Genomic DNA, 19,193 nt, shown 5'->3' on the forward strand with positions numbered 1-19,193 from the left:
AGTAGACATTATTAGTGCTATAGCCAAGAGTATGAAAATTGATAAGATTACATTAATAATAGGTTTCTAGTCAGATTTTTCAATCGATTTGTTTAGCTCATTCTCTGATGCTACAATGCTTCACAAATAATTCACGAGGAGTTTTTATACTCATTGGTCATGTTAAGAAATCTTGCCAGTAGAAACTTGACCCACTTTTGCCTTATGAACTGCCTTCATTCATCACAGCATAGATTCCACAACATGTTGGAAACATTCATCAGAGACTTTGGCCACATCACCATAATAGCATCACACATTTGCTGCAAATCGTTGCCTGAATATTCATGATGGAAATCTTTCATTCCACTCCAAATCAAAGGCGTCCTATTAAATTGAGATGTTGAGATTATGGGGCTATTGATGACAAAATACAAAATATTTTTGTGTTCAAGAAGCAGGTTTTAGATTATTTGAACTTTGCAGTGACCTGCTGGGAGTCGTCTTAAAGGGATGCACATGTTCAGGCTGTAGCATTAAAATGCTCATATGCTTCTCAGTGAGCTTATGTGAATGTTGTTGCAAAGATCAATACTAATCTGACTAGGCCACATCACTACAATCTGTTATTGTGCAGTCTGACATTGTGAAAACATTTTTATTCTAGAAATTGCCACTAACTGGATATTTTCTGCCTAAACACATCAAGCTGCTGCCTTGTGATTGGTTAATTTACAGTTTGTATCAACGAGAAATTGACAATTGTACCTGGAAATGAAGGCTGGTGAGTGTGCATATATGTTCATAATCAAAAACGCTTACGGTGTGGCATCATGTACCAATCAATTACATTTTAAGAAGTTTTAGGAGTTGTTTTTCAGATGTTTTTTATATTTAGAAATACAGTGACTTTTACTTTGAGTATGAACTTTTTTAATGTCTTAGTGTCTGAGAAAGGAAAGACTTTTCTCATAAACTCCATTCAAAGCGCACCTTTCTTATCTTCCCCATACTTCCTGTCACAACATAACTCTTAAAGGTAACAGAAACCAAAAGATTAGATCTATAAAAGTGAGCACATTTATTCTGAAATAAAAATCAATCTTAACATATTTTTACAGAGTTTACGGAACTACAGTGTAGTTCCCGTTCAGACAGAGCTGAAATAATGTTACAGGTAAAGCAAATTTCCCTTTCTAAACAATGAAGAGAATAAACAGAAGTACGTGATCTAACATTTCAAAAAGAAAAACAAAAAAACAAAACAGATTTTTGTTCCAACACCTCAGAGCGAGGGCTGGGTAAAGGACCTCAGACACGCGTACGTTGGCGCTCACTGTTTCACACCCACAGCCTCACATTGTCAGGAAGCGCTGACTGTAAAGAGCAGGTGAGGGTGACTGTTAAAGCGTACCGTCACCGAACAGAACCTCAGAACTACTGCAGGCCTGAAAACCGAACTTTGTCACATTTCTTTCACACGAGGCCTTCTCAGGCTGCAACACCTGTAGGCAGCGTTGATGTTAAGACGAAACAGGCGCGCCAGTGAAATATAACAGACACATTGGTTTAAAACAATGTCGGTGCAAATTGTGTTCGGTTATTCTCACCTCAAGTTTTATGTAACAGTTTCAGTTTTGGTCAACAGTCGCTGTGGCTTTTAATGTGCAGGTTCACTTCTCCATTGATAGGGTAATTTTATTCTTTTTTGCAGGTTTTCAGACAGTAAATGAGGAACAGTAACTTCCTGTAAGCTGCCACAATGTCATGCTGGGGAAAACACTGGTTTGCATTGCAAATTTGCTGTCAACATCTCTTTAGAACCTGGCGGGTGATGCAACCATGCAGACAGTTTTGTTATTCAAGCAGGTAGCTTTCTTACAGTTTTATATTTGTTTAGTTAAATTGATGAGCAACAAGACTGAAGACTGAAGCTCACTGTCTCAGCTGGTAATCCTAGAGAAAAAGCCGCAGATCAGTGAAGTTTTGATCACTATTAACAGTGAGGGTTACAATGGTTTAAAATACAAGTTAATAATGAAATATACCATGTTAGTGCAGTATAATATCTAACCATGTTGAATCAATACTTTGTAGATTCAATCCCTAACATATTACATGATTATATTTAGCTTCAACTATCCACTATTTAGTGCAGGGGTCTCAAACTCCAGTCTTCAAGGGCCGCTGTCCTGCAGTTTTTAGATGTGCCACAGGTAGAAAATGTTGGAATGAAATGGCTTAATTTCCTCCTCCTTGTGTAGATAAGATCTCCAGAGCCTTGCTAATAACCTAATTATTCTCTTCAGGTGTGGTGCAGCAGAGGCACGTCGAAAAGTTTCAGAATACTGGCCCTCGAGGACTGGAGTTTGATTTATTAATTTATTAAATCCCACTCACAAGTAAAACTATTTTTGTCAGTCTTGTAAAAAGTTTGGTCTTGTAAAAGCACAATGTGGTAAAATTTGGGTTGTGTTTAGTTGTGACAGCATCATCCGACTTGCTGTTGCCAACAACTTATTCTAGTGATCATATGTTTGTCCCTGTCTTAATGTTTAACCTTGGCTCTCATTGGATTTCATTCATAGCTACCAGAACTAAAGGGGCTGAATAAGCCAGTTTTTTAATTGGTAAAAGTGACATGATTTTCCCTCCACTTTTAAAATTATGTTACTATGTGTTTCTCTGTCACATTAAATCCCTATTCACTATTTGAAGTTTGATTTGTCTCGTGACAAAACATGAACATCTCAAGGGACATGTATAGTTAGTCAGCAAGTGACAGATTAGCCCACAATCTTGAAAAAAAGCCAAATCAGAAGCTCACAAACTCATTTTTCTGCAGTTTCTTCTTCGTTTTTCGGTACAAAATTTTCAAGTTAAAGAAATAAATACATAAATTGAAACAACAACAAAAAATGGACAGTATTTTTGCCAAGAGCAACCATAAGTTACATGCATGCTGAAGTGCTGATGTTATCATTTAGTTTTAGTGAGTTTGCAAAAATTGTGTGCAGAACAACCACAGAGATGCAAATGATTAAAATGAGGAGTAAATAGCTTTTTTTTGTTTTGTTTTGTAAAACCAGAACTTTTAGTGCAGGAAATCTGTTCTATACAACATTCATACACTAAACACTGTTTCTAAGTTGGGCCTCTGATGATAAACCTTGACCTCCCCATATGTGACTTCCTCAGCTTTTGCAGATGCTCTTGGTATTTTCGTCAGTGAAGATCCTGAATTTCTGGTTCGCTTTAGCCTCACGTCAGCATACACCACTTCCTACAGCAAGAGTGATAAAAAGTGTTGACTCACAACCAAGTCTCTCTGAAGTTACAGCTATTATATAAAAAAACAGATGAGCACAGATTTCTGAATGCAAATTTTATTTACCTCTGTGCTCACTGGGTCCTTGTAGATATAAGACGGCCTGTTGACACTCGCTACACGACTTGATGTGTCTAAAAACCATATGAGCCTCATTAGAGGAAGTGAAAAATTTTAAAATACATTGAATGTTCAGAAATAATGATGGAAATTTGTTTGCACTCACCTACGTGGATTTGAAGTCTGTGAGCCGATTTATGTCTACAAGAGGGAACATAAAGAGCTACAATTAGATTTCTGAAATTGTTTGACTTCAAGTTTGTACGATTCAAACAGAGCACACTGGTTTAATTCAAGTTTATCTGGTAGACAATTTTTTTTTTTTTAAGACAGGCTTAATAACTGCACCCTGAAATTTCTTAGCATCCCTTGTATAGATCGGTAAAAAGCCACAAAAAACACAATTTTAATTGCAGTAGGATAATCTCCCCACTTTTGTAAGTTTAATACTTTTTATCTTTTACAAATATATGTGACTAAACAGAGTCATTCCACCACAACATAAGTACCAAAAAAAACAAAAAAAAACAGGCCTACCTTCTGACAAAGGTAAGGTAAGCTGCAGCCGTCAGGATCCCTAGAAGCAGCACAGCAGAGATGATGATCGCACAAAGTATCCCTGCAGACATTTGTGTCTGATGGTTTGGTTCTGGGCCAGGCTCACCTAAAAATGTCACGCAATATTATTTAGTCTTAATAATGATCTGTTGGACACTCAGATCATATGTTAACATTAAATATACAAAGTCAAGAAGTTGAATAGTTTCTCTAAGCTTATTTATAATAGTTTGGCATCTGACTAATGATTCCTTACTTACCAGTAACAACAACAAGATTGATGGTTTTTCTAAGTGATCCACTGGGATACGTAGTTAAAATGCAGGTGTAAGTCCCTGAATCTGTCACGTTCACATCTCTAATTTTCAGTGAGTGTTCTGTAAGGTTCACTCTTTTCTTTAGGGGAGAATCTTTTATAGTCATTCCATGCTGGGGGTTGAAAACAAGAATATTCATGGACTCAAAATCCCACTGAACCTGAGTGATGTTTTCTGACTGGCATTTCAAATTGACCTCTTTGCCAACATATTCGGTCACTTTTAGTGTTTCTGCCAGAAGATCTGTAGAAGAAAAGAGCCCATAGAGAGTAATTTGAATGAGTTTACAGTTCAAAGTTCAACATTATGGTGTTATTTTTTTTATTACTTGATGAATTTGATTTTCTTTCTCAGAAAATAAAACAATTAAAACAATGTTCTTCTTTCTGTCAAAAGATGAGCCCTTCAAAAAATAAATAAATAAATAAATAAACACTTAGGATGTTTCATTTCTGTAAAGGAACCTTTTTAGTGTGAACCATAACTCTTCAGGAATGTAATGAATAAAAAATGCGCCAGGATGTTAAAATGAGAATCTTACCTGGAAATGATGTGATGAAAACTAGAGTTACAACAAGGAGTCTGTTGCAGGTTCTCATTGCAGCGCACTACACATCCTAAAACACAGTTACTGGCGTTAAATATGTTATTTTAACTTTAATGTCGCCTTTTAATCAACTCGGTAAAAACTTACCGTCGATCCGTGGAGCGGAGACAGGAGGAAATTTAGAAATGTAGAATCATTTGCAGGCACAGCAGTAAAAACTTTTAGGAAGCGGAACAAAACTTGAACGAGATCATAAAGTAAAAGTTCCTACAACATCTCTGCCAATCCCAAGAGCGTCCCAGTTGACCGAGATGAATAAAATCAGTGATAGCGCTTATCAAAATAGTAACTACTTCTGATCATAAACAAGAACACATTAATGCTACAGGAATAATTTTTTACAGTTTTCAAAAGTTTCATAAAATACTAACAGTAAGAAGCAGACTATAAAAATCGCTGCCGAACGTTTCTGACTGACCGCCTCAAGTTATAAAGTAGTTAGATTATCGTCGGTAGACATAATTTCTCTCCTGCTCAACACTGACCTCTTGTGGTGAACTTCGTGTAAGCTTTTTGGACAAACTGCTTATGAGTTAAAAATACACATAAGCTTTATGGTGCTTTGAAATCTACCATTTGTTAAGAAAAAGGTTTTGTTAAGTAATATTTTTGGCTTATAAGCACACATGCCGACTCCCCTGGTGTATTTTAATGAAAACATAAAAGAAAGAAAAATATCAATTGTTAGGAACATTTTAACATACACAGTTTTCAGACTTTAGTCAGTATATAAAAAGGGATATGAACAGTTTTGTTAGATACAAAACTGATTGTCACAAACATGTAACAATCATAAAAATGCTGTTTCACAAGCTCACATAAACACAAGTTCATCTATATAGTTAAAAAAAAATCATAAATGAAAACAGAACGACCACAGAGCAGGAGATGATTTTATTTTTTCATAAAACCAGAACTTTTGCAGCAAATCTGTTCTGTACAACATTCAAACACTAAACGCTGTCTCTAAGTTGGACCTCTGATGATAAACCTTGACTTCCCCATATGTCACTTCCTCAGCTTTTGCAGATGCTCTTGGTAGTTTATTCAGTGAAGATCCTGAATTTCTGGTTCGCTTTGACCTCACATCAGCATACACCACTTCCTACGACAAGAGTGATAAAAAGTGTTGACCAACAACAACTTTTTATTGTTTAGTCTGTATATTAAAAAAACAGACTAAAAAGCAATTTTTGCTTAAAAATTTTAATTTACCTCTGAGCTCACTGGGTCCCTGCAATTCACACTTGTTGCGTGACTTGATGCATCTAAAAACCATAAAAGCTTCTTTAGAGGAAGTGGAAAAAACTCAAAGTCATTGAATGGTGCCACACTCAGAAATGAAGTCAAGACAGACTTTTTTTCTCACCAATGTGGACTTCAAGTCTGTTTGCCGCTTTATGTCTACAAGACAGAATGTAAAAAGCAACGATTAGATTTCTGAAATTGTTTGACTTCAAATTTGTACGATTCAAATAGACCAAATGCAGCAAAACTACATTTGTTCACTGTCACTTTATTTTAAAAAATATCTGCAGGAGTGTTAATATGTTTAATAAGTATACAATTTTGTACTGGGAGCCAGCACTTTTAAAGTAAATATAAATCATGCTTATTTTTAAAATTCAGTCTGGAATTTAATTAGTTTCCATTAATTTAGCTTTCCCTTGAATATAAATATGACAAACCACAGAACCCAGTTTCTCTGAGCCCCCGATAAAAATAGCATATAATCCATCAAAATCCTTATATTTGGAATAATTTCTCAGTTAGTTTTGAGATTTTTATAGTATTGAGCCAATTCTCAAAATATGAAAAGATAATAAATTTAGGAAAAAATGTCAAAATAAAAGCTCTAAAGTTATTCTTTCAAAGTTGTGGCAAACCTTGCTAAAAAGCAATTCATTGTTAAATTAAAGTGCAAATCTTTAATTTATATTTTTCAAAATATATGTGAGTAAACAGAGTCATTCCACCACTACATGAATACCAGTAAAAACAGGCCTACCTTAAGGTAAGGTAAGCTGCAGCCGTCAGGATCCCTAGAAGCAGCACAGCAGAGATGATGATCGCACAAAGTATCCCTGCAGACATTTGTGTCTGCTGGTTTGGTTCTGGGCCAGGCTCACCTAAAAATGTCACGCAATATTATTTAGTCTTAATAATGATCTGTTGGACACTCAGATCATATGTTAACATTAAATACACAAAGTTAAGAAGTTGAATAGTTTCTCTAAGCTTATTTACAATAGTTTGGCATCTGACTAATGATTCCTTGTTACTTACCAGTAACAACAAGATTGATGGTTTTTCTAAGTGATCCACTGGGATACGTAGTTAAAGTGCAGGTGTAAGTCCCTGAATCTGTCACGTTCACATCTCTAATTTTCAGTGACTGTTCTATGAGGTTCACTCTTTTCTTTAGGTGAGAATCTTTTATATCCATTCCATGCTGGGGGTTGAAAACAAGAATATTCGTGGCCTCAAAATCCCACTGAACTTGAGTAATGTTTTCTGACTGGCATTTCAAAATGACCTCTTTGCCAACATATCCAGTCACTTTGAGTGTTTCTGCCAGAAGATCTGTAGAAAAAAAAAGTTAACACCCTAAACAGCCAGCTAGAAAATAATTTGAATGAGTTTGCATTTCTAAATTCATAATTATGGTGTTCATTTTAATGCACTAGTTTGCAAATCTTGAGGATAATTTTCTGTTCACACTAAATGTCTTTGGACAGAATTCATTGTGATGTTTGATCAAATTTATTATCAGATCAGAAATGTTGTTCATGCAATTTGAAACAATGTAAAATAAGTAGTTATTTTAACTTAACAAAGTGAGTAAAAATAATAGAGAAATGTGGCTCTTTAACTAGGTGAGGACAGTTTTTTTTTCTTGTATAATGAAAAAAAAACCCAATGATGATTTGGTTTAAATTGAAGTATTGTTAAAACTTACAATTCAAGAGTTAAGATTAATTAACTTTAAAAACAATTTTTAGACAATTTGCCTGCAGTTGTTAAATCAACTACATAAACTTTAGTTTCTGAGTTAAAACCAAAACAATTTTCTCGTTGTCCTAAATTGCATTTTCAAGGCAGCAGGTGGATTTTATCCAGTTAAACCACCTTCAAATGTTCTAGTGTGGCAGCAGAACTTTAAAATAAGAGTCTCACCTGGAAATGATGCGATAAAAATTAGATTTACAACAAGAAGTATGTTGCAGGTTCTCATTGCAGCGACTAGAGATCATAAAAACACAATTAGTAAAAGTATTTTTTATTATTTAATTATCACTGTTAAATCAACTTCAGAGGAACTTACTGTTTGTCAGTAGCGCGGAGGCTGGAGTAATGCAAGAACTGCCAACCCATTTGAAGGCGCCGCAGTAAAAACTGACAAGAAGTGAAACAAAAGCTAAACGAGACCATGAAGTAAAAGTTCCTACAACAGCTCTGCTAATCCACTGCCTCGGTGCCCCAGTTGAGCAAGATTGTAAATAAACTTTCTAGATGTATGCTGTGCATATTACTTATGAGTTTATGGTGTTTTGAATGCAGAATTTGCTAAAGGAAAGGTGTTTGCCAGTAAGTAATATTTATGTAGCACAGAGACCTATTAATATTTGGCCCAGATATGGCCTCACATCAGTTTTTGTTCCCTTTTCACATGAAGGATAAAATACATTATGATAGGAGGATGAGACTTGTAAATGTTTCATTTTGTCTTTGCTCACTCTTCGCTTTCTTTTTTGTCATCAGGTGTCATCACATGCTTTGTCTGGAAATGTTAACACTTAAGAGTGGACTCAGTGGTTGTGAAGCTTGCAGAGTTTTCAGGTTCTCAGTACTGCTGCATGTGCTTTGTCCGGATGAGGTTAACTCTTTATGAGTGGTTTCAGTGGTTGTGAAGCTTGCAGTGTTAGATGTTAGTGAATTTTCACAGCTTTTGTCACAACTTCTTCTCATAGGTCATTTATTATTTGTGCATACAAAAAGACTCCCTCTTAGATGGACTCATAAAGTATTAAACTATTACAGTATAATGAAGCTAATTATGTAAAAACTTTTACTAATCACAAGTGGATGAACACTTTTAATTCACAGACGAGTGAATCCTGGTCATTATGGATAAATAAACTATTAAATATCAAGAATATCTAATCAGTACAAGTGTCGCTATTTAACACACATTTCTTAGATTTTTGTCAAGAACCAATGTTTGTAGTTTGAGAAAAGTTCAAGTGGTAGGAACATGTTGCGCTGTATTGTTTCTTTGTAGCCAACAAAACCACAGTTCTAAAATGAGACACAGGGCAAAGGAAAAGATGAAGCAGATTTTATCTCAACATGTACTGACTGTCAGGCAGTCCAGCCAGACAGTTTGAGCGAGGAAGTTAAAAATAGGATGACAGCAGCCTGAAGAATATGGGAAAGGAAAGTGGTTTCATTCAAACCTTAACTCAGTCTCATCATATTGATCTTTTTTAGTAAAGTTACTCAAATAGGTGACATATAAACATCTCCTCCAGTCCCACATTCAGGAGCTCCCAGGTGTCCAAGTAGGCAATGAGGTCAGTGATCCATGCTGGTTTCATTTAACTCCATTCCAGCATGTAAAGATGAAGGTGAAAAAATATCAGGAATTACAGCTAATAACAAAGTTGAAGCTCTACATCCAAAGTTTTCTATTAACAGAAAGACCTCAGTAAAAATTGTCCTGTTCGTTGTATGGTAGATTTTTACATAAAACAAGAAATGATTAGTGACAAACCTAAAAAGACAAAAAAGATTAATGTCTGCTGGAAAACCACTCAATTTTTATTTTGTGGGACGTGTCAGGTCCTGTGTTGATACTCACGAATATAAAGAAATATTTAAATTCTCTTTGGATTTAGTTGGCGTTCATGTGTCTGTGGGTGTGTGTATTATTCACTAAGAAGATGATCTTTCCATCAGTAAAGATCATTAGAATATTTACTCCCACAGAAAATCAAAAGACTGACAGTGGAGTAGAAATAATTAAATTATTTAAAACAGAGTTAGACTGTTAATTATTAATAATTGGTGAATCAATATGTATTCAGCAGAAACTAAAAGTGCTAATTTCTTCAGCAAGTGTATATTTCCAAAGAATTTATGTGTAACATATCAAATAAAATAATAAAAAAACCAACAGACATACAAAAGTACAAAAAAAAATACATGAATATCTATTTAAATTTCAAAACAAGATCTTAGAAGTGCAAGACTTCCATTTCAAATCAGGTCTTTCTGAGCTTTCGGCAAAGTCCTACGCTTCTTGAAAGGTTTTCTTCATTAGCTGCGTTCATCTGAGGATTGAACAGGAAGAATGTACCATGTTAATAAATGGATGGTATGACTATAATTACAATAGAGTCACTCACCTGTTGTCTTACATTAACCCCATCAGATTAATTACACTGATGACCAAAGCTGAGAATGACCAACAGGGGGCAGTACAGGATGCTGTGTATGATAGAGAGGTTTCAGTCAAAATGAAGCAGAAACGACAAACAGTGACCATCTTACCTCTCAGATCCAGAACGGCAGAGTTTTCCTTCCTGGTCACCATGTTTCTGGCAGTGCAGGTGTAATTTCCAATGTCTTCAGCCTCTAACTTCTCTATAACAAACATGGAGGTGTTGACATGCGTTTCATTTCCATTAAATGTCCAGCTGAAGTTTGCTGGAGGAACAGAAACTGCTGTGCACTGCAGTATCACTCTGTGGCCAGGCCAAGCTGCTGACGGCCCAATAACTGATGTGTTATACGGTCCATCTGCTCAGAAAGATATTACATGTCGGGTCAAAGCTATAAAATTCTGACCTGTGGTCAACAGCTGAAATAAATCTTGAGTTTTGCAGTACTTACAGTTGACAGTGAGATGGAGAGCCGCGGTCTGGCTGCTGACTGGATTGCTGACTCTACACTGGTAGTTGCCGTGGTTGGAGCTGTGGACGGGTTGTATGAGCACGGTGCTGTTGTCCGTCGATAAGCTGATGCTCTGCCCAAAATCAAGAGGACGGCCATCTTTCATCCACTCTCTGGTGATGACGGAGCCGGAGGCCTCGCAGGTGATGCTGGTGGAGCTTTGATTTTCTATCAGGACGGCTGCAGGGCTGCGAATGCTGACTCCAGTTATCATCACTGGTGGTGACAAATTCAGACAATAATTACGAGAGTTCAACAAAACATCCTCATAAACCTTTGTGATATAAAATTGATTAGACCAAGAAATAGCAGATGTGACTATGTCTGAATTTAAGACTGAATTGTAGATTTTTACTGTTCTGTAAAGTACATTCTTACATTATGTTTAAGTTAATTAGTATCAGAATATGCATTTTATTTCAGATTGACAATACTTCTTCCACCATGTATGAAGACATTATTGTAATGTCTACATAAGTGGAAATATTTATCGTAAGCAAGAAGCCACAATTAAAAGCTGTTTAGCACATAAATGTTTGAAAGTAGATATTAATAAAGGATTTATGGTGAATTATATCTGATTAGATGACTAGAAAATGTTTAGTATTTGTTGTGTTCTCCTCCTTAAACTGATTTTATACAAAACAAAAATGTAAAAATAAACATGAAGTCGAAAGGTGAAATGTCAACTTCATATAAATATATATAAAAATAAAAATAAGTTAACATTTTAATGAAAATAAAGAAACATATATTTGGTATAAGCCAGTAACTGATCAGTTCAGTTATTATGACTTTTTAAACAGGCACTAAGCATAACAAGAGTACATGTTGCAGCATTTGAAGTACCTTCTAAGAAAAACAACATATTATTTTATTTGATGGTTTAATAAGTAAGAAATGGTCTTTTCAAAAAGATTAACTTGAATTTTTTTGGCTGCCTCTCAGAGTTGTCTTGTTTTTTAATTCAATTTTATTTCAAAACGTATGAAATATCAAACTTTCAAGCCCAGTTTTGTGTTTTCTGAGATGTTTCATCCATCTGGTTATTTTAATTCACCTGTATCCACTATTATCCCTTTAGGAAACATTCATTTTCAGATGGATTTATTCTTTATTTCCCCCCATAGTGTCTAAAGACCTACCATACACATTGAGAGTGATCATCCCTTTTCTCTGCAGCCCTCCGTCGGGCACGATGGTGAGTGTGTACTCCCCGCTGTCCTCCAGCACCAGGTTCCTGAGCTCCAGCGCTCCTGTAGTTCGATCTAATGAGATCCTGTTGGTGTGTCCTGGCTCTGTGATGTTGATGCTGGTGGAAGTGATGATGTTCACGCCCTTAAAGCTCCAGCTGACAGACAGAAATGGGCTCTGTGGGGGGCTGAGGCTGGTGGTGAACTTCACTCTGCCTCCTACAGCTCCATTCAACGGTCCGGGGTTTAAAATATTCTCACCTGAACACACTGCTTTTTAAACCCAAGAGGAAAGAAAAATGGTCAAAACTTCCCTGCAAGTTCCACCATATTGATCATTAAAAATAGACATTTTATTTCTCTCTCTGTGAGAAAATCAACTAAATTTACCTGATAGCAGCATCACAGCAGCACAGAGCCTCGTGTCCATGCTTTCAATGGATTTTTAAAATATTGTCTCAAAGTCCACCACAAAGTTTAAAATGCAGAGTCGTAGGTTCTCCTTCTCTTTTATTGTCCAACACACACAGCCAACTCCAGCCCCCCACTCACTAAAGCAAAGAACAAATAATGTTTACTCTGCTTGTGCACATACATCTAATTGCCTCAGGGGGTTTTCATGGAAATGTGCTTCCTTCAAATAGATTATGATCTTTGATGTCTGGTTTCTGTGCAAGTTTTCTAGTCATATCTTGAACTCAATACAACATAGAAAGTTAGAGTTAGAATAAAACTAAAACATGTAAAGTTTCAAGAAGTTTAGGGAGTTCGGAGAATGTCAAGTTGTGCTTGTATCAAGAAATTTGCATTAAAATGTTACATTTGTTGAATTACAACTTTGGGATAAACAGTCATCTTAATTTATTTATTACTTCTTAAAATATCCATTGGTGATCATTTATTTTCACTGACCAGATTGTGTGCATGCATGTATACATATCCATGAAACTTTCAGTTGTAAAATCAGTTCAGTCTCTGACTCACGTTGGTGATGCGGTGACCATCGGTTTTTATGAGTGTTTCAGGCTTTTGAGGGTTTCTGTTTGGGAAGATGCAGCGATCCGTAGCATTCCTCCAGGAGGACGATCAAAGACGTCCAGGAGACACTTAGGCTCCAACAGACAGCTTTCCAAACAGAAAGTTCCTTCAAAAACATCAGACAACCTGAACAGTAAATTTAAAAAAACAGTCTCTCTCGCTCTCCTGGGTCCTGTGGTGCACGTCGTAACAACCAGCCATTAAATTATACCCACAAAGAGGACTGTTCAAAACTGCTTTGACAACCACTGATTCAAGGTGATTTTCCATCATTTGGACATGTCACACCAAGACATATTTGAAATCACGAGTTGCCTAGAGTCTAGTACAAAGCTTCAGGAAATAATAAGTGGTTGAAACTGCATTTATAGGACTTTTTATGTATTTTGGCAATTTATCAACAGAACAGAAAAGATATATTTTACAGGTACTTCACAGATAAAGCGCAGCTCATACTGCAGATGGAACAGTGATAAGGAAGTACCAGTCTAGCAGAGTAGGTTTTTTACCCCCTCAACTGTTTTTCCAGGAAACACATAAAATGTGAAAGCAAATAGCTCTTCACCTGCCATTTTATGGGCACTTTAATCTGTACTCACAGGGTTACAGTGGTGAATTTGAAAACAGCAGATTATGGCCCTGCTCCCAAATAGTGTGTCACTATGGAAGATACATTTAAGATACTCCTTTTAATAGAACAAAGAACAAATAGCTATCACAAAACACATCTGTGCAAAACGTTGTTTATAAAGCCTATGTAACAGATTTATAGTGGATGTATGTGGATGTGTTTCATTGTTAAACTTACCATTTCAGCAAACTAATTTGCTGAAATGGTGCAACATCCAGATGTTATGACAAAGTCTGTGGAATATGAATGAAAAAGGCTTGGAATGAATTACTATTATTATTATTAAACGCACTTTAACACATCAGATGTTAGAGACATTTTCTTTAAACTCTTTTTGCCTGTGACAGTTAACTTGTGGCTCACTGTTTCTCGGTTTCTAGGTGTGCGTCTCGCTGTCAGAGCTTCGACTCGACTGGATGACACGGGCCGCTTCGTGACTGTTGGTTGGTTTTCCATTAAAAAGACAAGTGAACCTTGCTGAAGGCACAGACATTGTGAGGCAGTAGAGCATTGTGAAATCTCCTGTGTGCACTGAGGCAGGTCCTTTACTGGTTGAGCTGTCAGGTCCGTCTGGAACGCACTTTATGTCAGAGGAGTCAGAGTGTCGGAAATAATCTGATCTGGCAGCTGTTGTTATAGATTTAGGTTAGATTGCAACCAACACTCCTCTGTTTGAGTGGTGTGTAATTTAAATGGCAGCCTACAAGGATCAAGTGTAATGCTGGAAAAAAATTAATTTAAAAACATGTTTAACAGCATCTAGATAAAATGCTCTACTTACAGATTACTTGTGGTATTACTGACATGATTAAACATGGCATATTCAAACCAGCACTTCAGAAAACAGGCACTCTCTGATCACATTGGGTCACAGTTACTGGATCGTCCATCAGTGATCTGAACTCTGGGTGTAACTGCAGTACCGCTTTTTATCCAAAAGAAAGATGGAGAACAACAAGAGCAAAGCAGACTGATGGAGGCACTTCAAATTATTCTTTAGAAGTTGTGTAGTTTGTTTTTTTATTTACTTTGAAGTTTTATTTTATAGCTTATTAGCCAAGAAATAGGGTTTTTTTAATCACCGACAGACAGAAATTAATGTAAGTAAAATTGGAGACAAAGTTGAAACACTGTTTGCTTTCCTGCTTGACTTAAAAATCAGTCTCCCCTAAAAGGTTTTATAATGTGGCCTAATAAAAATTTAACAGAAAATGTGGATGCAATGGCAAAGAGAAGGAGTTTTAAAACAAATAAAAATGACAATATTTGGATTTGATTTGCAATCTGTGAATTCAATTCAACAAAATTATTTTCGTCTTTGCCACTTTAGAAGTTGCTGGATCTTTTTACCAACTGGAAAATAAACAGTATCTTCTAACTCTGCTCATATATATGGATTTATTTATTCAACAATTCACATTGCCTCTCTGCATTAACCTCTTGCATGTGTTTAACTGTGCAGTTCCTGCGGCATCTGTTTATTTCAGAATCAGCCACATGGCACAGCCACACATCAAAGCTGCTCATAAATAAATACCCAACAAGCTGGGTTTACCTTTTATTGCATCAGATTTGGGAAAACTCCAGCTGGGAATGTGTAAACCAACTTTTTTTTTTCTGATTTACAATTTAATCAGATCAAATTAAAACGATGCTGTACTGACAATGATGATTATAAATGAGGTTTCTTTGTAAACCTTGACTTTTCAAACTGATATTTTTAGTTTTTTTTGCTTTTACTTTCATAAATCTATTGGGAAATTAACCTTGAAACAGTAAAATATAAAAAACTGAAATATCTTATCAATAAACTACATTTACCAAACTGTTATTAACAGTTTCATCTTTTCAGAAACAGATGACTCAGCTCTCTTTTTCTTCAAAATTATATTTAATTCTCAGTTCAATATTTCAGAAGTGTTCACTTGAATTTGTCTGTAAAATCAATAAAACAACAATATTCAAACTCACTGCAGATAACAGACTATCAACATTTTTTGAGGATCAGAAAAAGCAAATTATAAATAACTAAATAAATAAACACAACAACCAGTAACCACCAAGGTGCTTGATCAAAGTAATTAATCATTTTCTGTTTGACTGACTTTAATACTTTTTTTAAAATATAAAATTAAAAGTGAGTAGGAAGTGTATTACTTCAAATGCTGTGTTACAATAAAATCTCTTTGTAACTCCGCCAGAGATGGTTAATGAGTACCGTGTTGTAATAAACTGTATAATTTTCTCTGTGAATATTTCCGGTTCAAAATCTAAAACTGTGAAATCCAGAGCTTGAACATTCAACAAGAAACAGACGTTCCCTAAAGTCCATGAAAACATTATCTTATTCATGAGAAAAACAAATTAACATCTATTCTCCACGCCCACACACACCTGGCATCTTTTCAAACTTCTGTCAAGTGTGGAAAAGTGTCTTATTGAGCGTCATGTGGATTTCAACCACTAGAGGGAGACAATTAGATGCTTTTAGAGACTGAACCAAAACCTCTAATGTTTTCAAATAAAAGCTTACTGAATATAAGGAATCCATACTTACATTCACTATTAATATATATGACTTATATATTAATAGTATCAATACTATTTTAATATATATAAAAAGGAATAGACAGATTTTTGAAAAGGGTATTGTTGTCAGACTTAATTAAGATTTATTAAATACTTTTTATTATTATAGCTGTCAAAGCAATTATTTATCTATCAATAAACATTATTGGCAGTCCATAGGTTGTGTAAAATGTATTTGTCTTTATTGAGCTATGAAACATAACAGCAGGAAAAACAAAACAAAAAACAGTAAACTTGCGATAAAAAGTCTTTTCCCTTCCTCTCACTGGTTATGTACTTTCATAATTCTTCCTTTTTTTGATAACCTAGAGAATAAAGGAAAATATAAAAGAAAAGATTAGTAATACAACAGTTAACTTTATATGCATGTTGTCATTAAGAATTGATTGCTTATAAAAAAAAATTAACTGACCTTTTAACAAAGAAAGCAGATTTTATATATCTTCATAAATCTGTGACATTGTCTCGTACACATGTTCTGAGGAAAATAACAACCATTTCTTAATCATTCAGTTTTTAAATAATTCTAAAATGTTTCACTGTAGGAAGAAAACTTTGAAAGAGGTGATTAAAAAAACTAATATTTTCTATTTTAAAAGGAAAATAACCATGAAAACAAAAACCTTTTTATTACTTTGATATTAAATTTATATTTTCATCCACTATTTTCAATACTCATTTCTGTTGATGAGCTTTTTGGAGGAAATGTATCCTGAGCATCTCAAAACTTAACACTTTTTTCCTGTAATACTAAGAGGCACATAGAACCAACACAATGGACCTGACCCAAACACATAAAGGCCAACATGCACCTGATGGTCAGTTCAAGATATGCGAGAACGATGTGCCTGGACACAATAACAATGCATCTGACCCACAGAAGGCCCAATGAACACAATATTATGCAGACACACACAGAGACATACATCTACAGCCTGTTTCTAAGGTTGTAAATATATGTCTGTTATTATTTTACAGTAAAAATTAAAAAAGGAAAACAAAGCTTACCTGTTTGACGTGAAGACTCCCTCTGTGGGCTCCTAAACTCAGGTCTTCTGTCTGTGACAGCTAGAGGATGAGAAAGTGATAACATTTTCTTATAATTTATTTTATTTAAGACACGGGCAGCATACATTAACCACAAGAGGAGAGATGTATTGTATCAGGTTAAAACTCTCAGTGCTAATTTACGCCTGCAGTCTCCAACTCAGCTGCTTCATTTCTACTCGTTTTGGCAAAAGTTTAGACTAGATCTAAATGTTCAAGATTCTGTTTATTACTTTTTAGCTAGTGTCATCGCACAGGTGACTGTGCGATGACACATAACGAAAAGTAAACTAACTAATTACATTTCTGAAATTGGTTCGTTGGTTAGGGCGATGTTAGCAAATGGGTCAAATTAAAACTGCAATAGATTCCCCGCCTCCAGGAAGCAATTGTTTTTTGTAGAGCTAGGTGCTGGTAGCATTATGCACTTGACAGGCAGGTCCTGACCTGCACATGATGCACATAGTGCACACAAGCAATGCATCTGACTCACACAAGACCCAATGAACACAATGAGATGCTGGCAAACGCATTTACATGTCTTCATAACCTATTTCTTACAACTTATACTGAATAATAAAAAGGAAAACAAAGCCTACCCATTTGATGTGAACGCTCTGCTTGCCAGTACCTAGGCGCAGGTTTTGTGTCTGTGACATCTAGAGGAGAAGGCAAAATTACATTTGCTTCATTTCTACTTGCTTTGACAGATGTTTCAACGAGAATACTGTTTAAAAGTTTAATTATTTTTATCTAGTTTCACACTCACAAGCACTAGCTGCTAAATAAACAGAATTAACATTTGTTGAAAAACGAGACTGCTCTGATGAAGGAGACATCAATAGGTCAAGAGGAAAGAAGTGTTAGTGAGCGTGAAAGACCGATAAAGTGTGTTTGAGGTCAGGCACACCTGCAGAATATTATTGGATGGCATTCAGAAAAACCATCACCACATCTGACCAACATGAAAACAACCACATCCCAAAGTGCATCATAAACATGGTGCAAAAACCATAACGGATCTGACAGACACAAATACAGAGTATATACACCTCAGAGCTGAAGGTCAGTACCTGACCTGTGTCATGTTGCACAAAAACAATACATCTGTCTCACACAAAAAGCTAATAGGCACAGACTAAAATATATGTTTAAATGGGATATTTCTTACAGTTTATGCTGAATAATAAAAAAGAAAAGCTTACCCATTTGATATGGACGATCCTGCCGCTGGATCCTAAGCTCTGGATTGTGATCTGTGACATCCAGAGGAGCAAACGGTGAAGTTACTACATTTTGCTACTTTTGACAAACTTTTCATCCAAATGTAACTGTTTACAAGTCTGTTTATTAATTTTTAGTTGTCTCGACTGCACAGACACATTTAGCGTATGGAAACAGCATCAGCTGCTAAATGAATCAAAATAAACTAAGATAAACTAACTGATGAGACTTTTATTTAAGATGTATGCCCCCACTGACACACAGATAAATAAATAAATATATATATATATATAAAATTCCCTTCTCACCCACCGCGGGTGGTTCTTATCCTCTGAGCTCGGGTCCTCTACCAGAGGCCTGGGAGCTTGAGGGTTCTGCGCAGTATCTTGGCTGTGCCAAGGACTGCACATTTCTGGACTGAGATGTCTGATGTTGTTCCTGGGATCTGTTGTAGCCACTGCTCCAGTTTGGGGGTTACTGCCCCGAGGGCCCCGATGACCACAGGCACCACTGTGGTCTTCACCTTCCAGGCCCTCTCCAGTTCCTCCCTGAGGCCCTGGTATTTCTCCAGTTTCTCGTGCTCCTTTTTCCTGATGTTGCAATCACTTGGTATTGCTACATCTACCACAACGGCTTTCCTCTGATGTTTATCCACTACGACAATGTC

General features: G+C 35.8%; 3 protein-coding genes and 1 long non-coding RNA gene across 4 annotated transcripts; all 4 read right to left on the bottom strand.

Moving 5' to 3' along the window:
• On the bottom strand, positions 1–5,255 carry LOC129371068 (uncharacterized). Its single transcript, XM_055047430.1, has 7 exons — positions 4,937–5,255; positions 4,784–4,859; positions 4,186–4,485; positions 3,905–4,031; positions 3,534–3,568; positions 3,374–3,441; positions 1–3,262 (listed from the first exon to the last, which is right to left on the bottom strand). Exons 2-7 carry the CDS (start codon positions 4,839–4,841, stop codon positions 3,104–3,106), a joined length of 747 nt encoding a protein of 248 aa, XP_054903405.1. The 5' UTR covers positions 4,842–4,859; positions 4,937–5,255; the 3' UTR covers positions 1–3,103.
• A 511-nt stretch (positions 5,256–5,766) lies between these two features.
• LOC129371456 (uncharacterized) lies at positions 5,767–8,204 on the bottom strand. The gene is made up of 7 exons (XM_055048050.1): positions 8,175–8,204; positions 8,027–8,092; positions 7,136–7,432; positions 6,858–6,978; positions 6,219–6,253; positions 6,065–6,117; positions 5,767–5,954 (listed from the first exon to the last, which is right to left on the bottom strand). The coding sequence occupies exons 2-7, from the start codon at positions 8,082–8,084 to the stop codon at positions 5,796–5,798; spliced, it is 723 nt and encodes a 240-aa protein (XP_054904025.1). The 5' UTR covers positions 8,085–8,092; positions 8,175–8,204; the 3' UTR covers positions 5,767–5,795.
• A 1,043-nt stretch (positions 8,205–9,247) lies between these two features.
• On the bottom strand, positions 9,248–12,427 carry LOC129371501 (carcinoembryonic antigen-related cell adhesion molecule 6-like). Its single transcript, XM_055048103.1, has 6 exons — positions 12,388–12,427; positions 11,950–12,267; positions 10,745–11,020; positions 10,403–10,651; positions 10,258–10,339; positions 9,248–10,182 (listed from the first exon to the last, which is right to left on the bottom strand). The coding sequence occupies exons 1-5, from the start codon at positions 12,425–12,427 to the stop codon at positions 10,266–10,268; spliced, it is 957 nt and encodes a 318-aa protein (XP_054904078.1). The 3' UTR covers positions 9,248–10,182; positions 10,258–10,265.
• A 3,146-nt stretch (positions 12,428–15,573) lies between these two features.
• LOC129371373 (uncharacterized) lies at positions 15,574–18,585 on the bottom strand. The gene is made up of 5 exons (XR_008607143.1): positions 18,508–18,585; positions 17,902–17,961; positions 17,264–17,323; positions 16,668–16,733; positions 15,574–16,560 (listed from the first exon to the last, which is right to left on the bottom strand). It is a non-coding gene; the product is annotated as an uncharacterized LOC129371373 (long non-coding RNA).
• Between the last annotated feature and the right edge of the window lie 608 nt (positions 18,586–19,193).

This window comes from Poeciliopsis prolifica, unplaced genomic scaffold (assembly GCF_027474105.1).
Source record: "Poeciliopsis prolifica strain line A6 unplaced genomic scaffold, Auburn_PproV2 SCAFFOLD026, whole genome shotgun sequence".
NCBI lineage: Eukaryota > Metazoa > Chordata > Actinopteri > Cyprinodontiformes > Poeciliidae > Poeciliopsis > Poeciliopsis prolifica.

Coding starts and splice junctions, on each gene's coding strand:
- LOC129371068 (XM_055047430.1), bottom strand. CDS start 4,841: ATGAGAACCTGCAACAGACTCCTTGTTGTAACTCTAGTTTTCATCACA. Junction 3,442..3,533: donor CAGACTTCAAATCCACGTAG/GTGAGTGCAAAC, acceptor TATGGTTTTTAG/ACACATCAAGTCGTGTAGCG. Junction 3,263..3,373: donor AGGACCCAGTGAGCACAGAG/GTAAATAAAATT, acceptor CTCTTGCTGTAG/GAAGTGGTGTATGCTGACGT.
- LOC129371456 (XM_055048050.1), bottom strand. CDS start 8,084: ATGAGAACCTGCAACATACTTCTTGTTGTAAATCTAATTTTTATCGCA. Junction 7,433..8,026: donor TTTTATCGCATCATTTCCAG/GTGAGACTCTTA, acceptor TTTTTTCTACAG/ATCTTCTGGCAGAAACACTC. Junction 6,118..6,218: donor CAGACTTGAAGTCCACATTG/GTGAGAAAAAAA, acceptor TATGGTTTTTAG/ATGCATCAAGTCACGCAACA.
- LOC129371501 (XM_055048103.1), bottom strand. CDS start 12,427: ATGGACACGAGGCTCTGTGCTGCTGTGATGCTGCTATCAG. Junction 12,268..12,387: donor TGCTGTGATGCTGCTATCAG/GTAAATTTAGTT, acceptor TTTAAAAAGCAG/TGTGTTCAGGTGAGAATATT. Junction 10,340..10,402: donor TGCCGTTCTGGATCTGAGAG/GTAAGATGGTCA, acceptor TATCATACACAG/CATCCTGTACTGCCCCCTGT.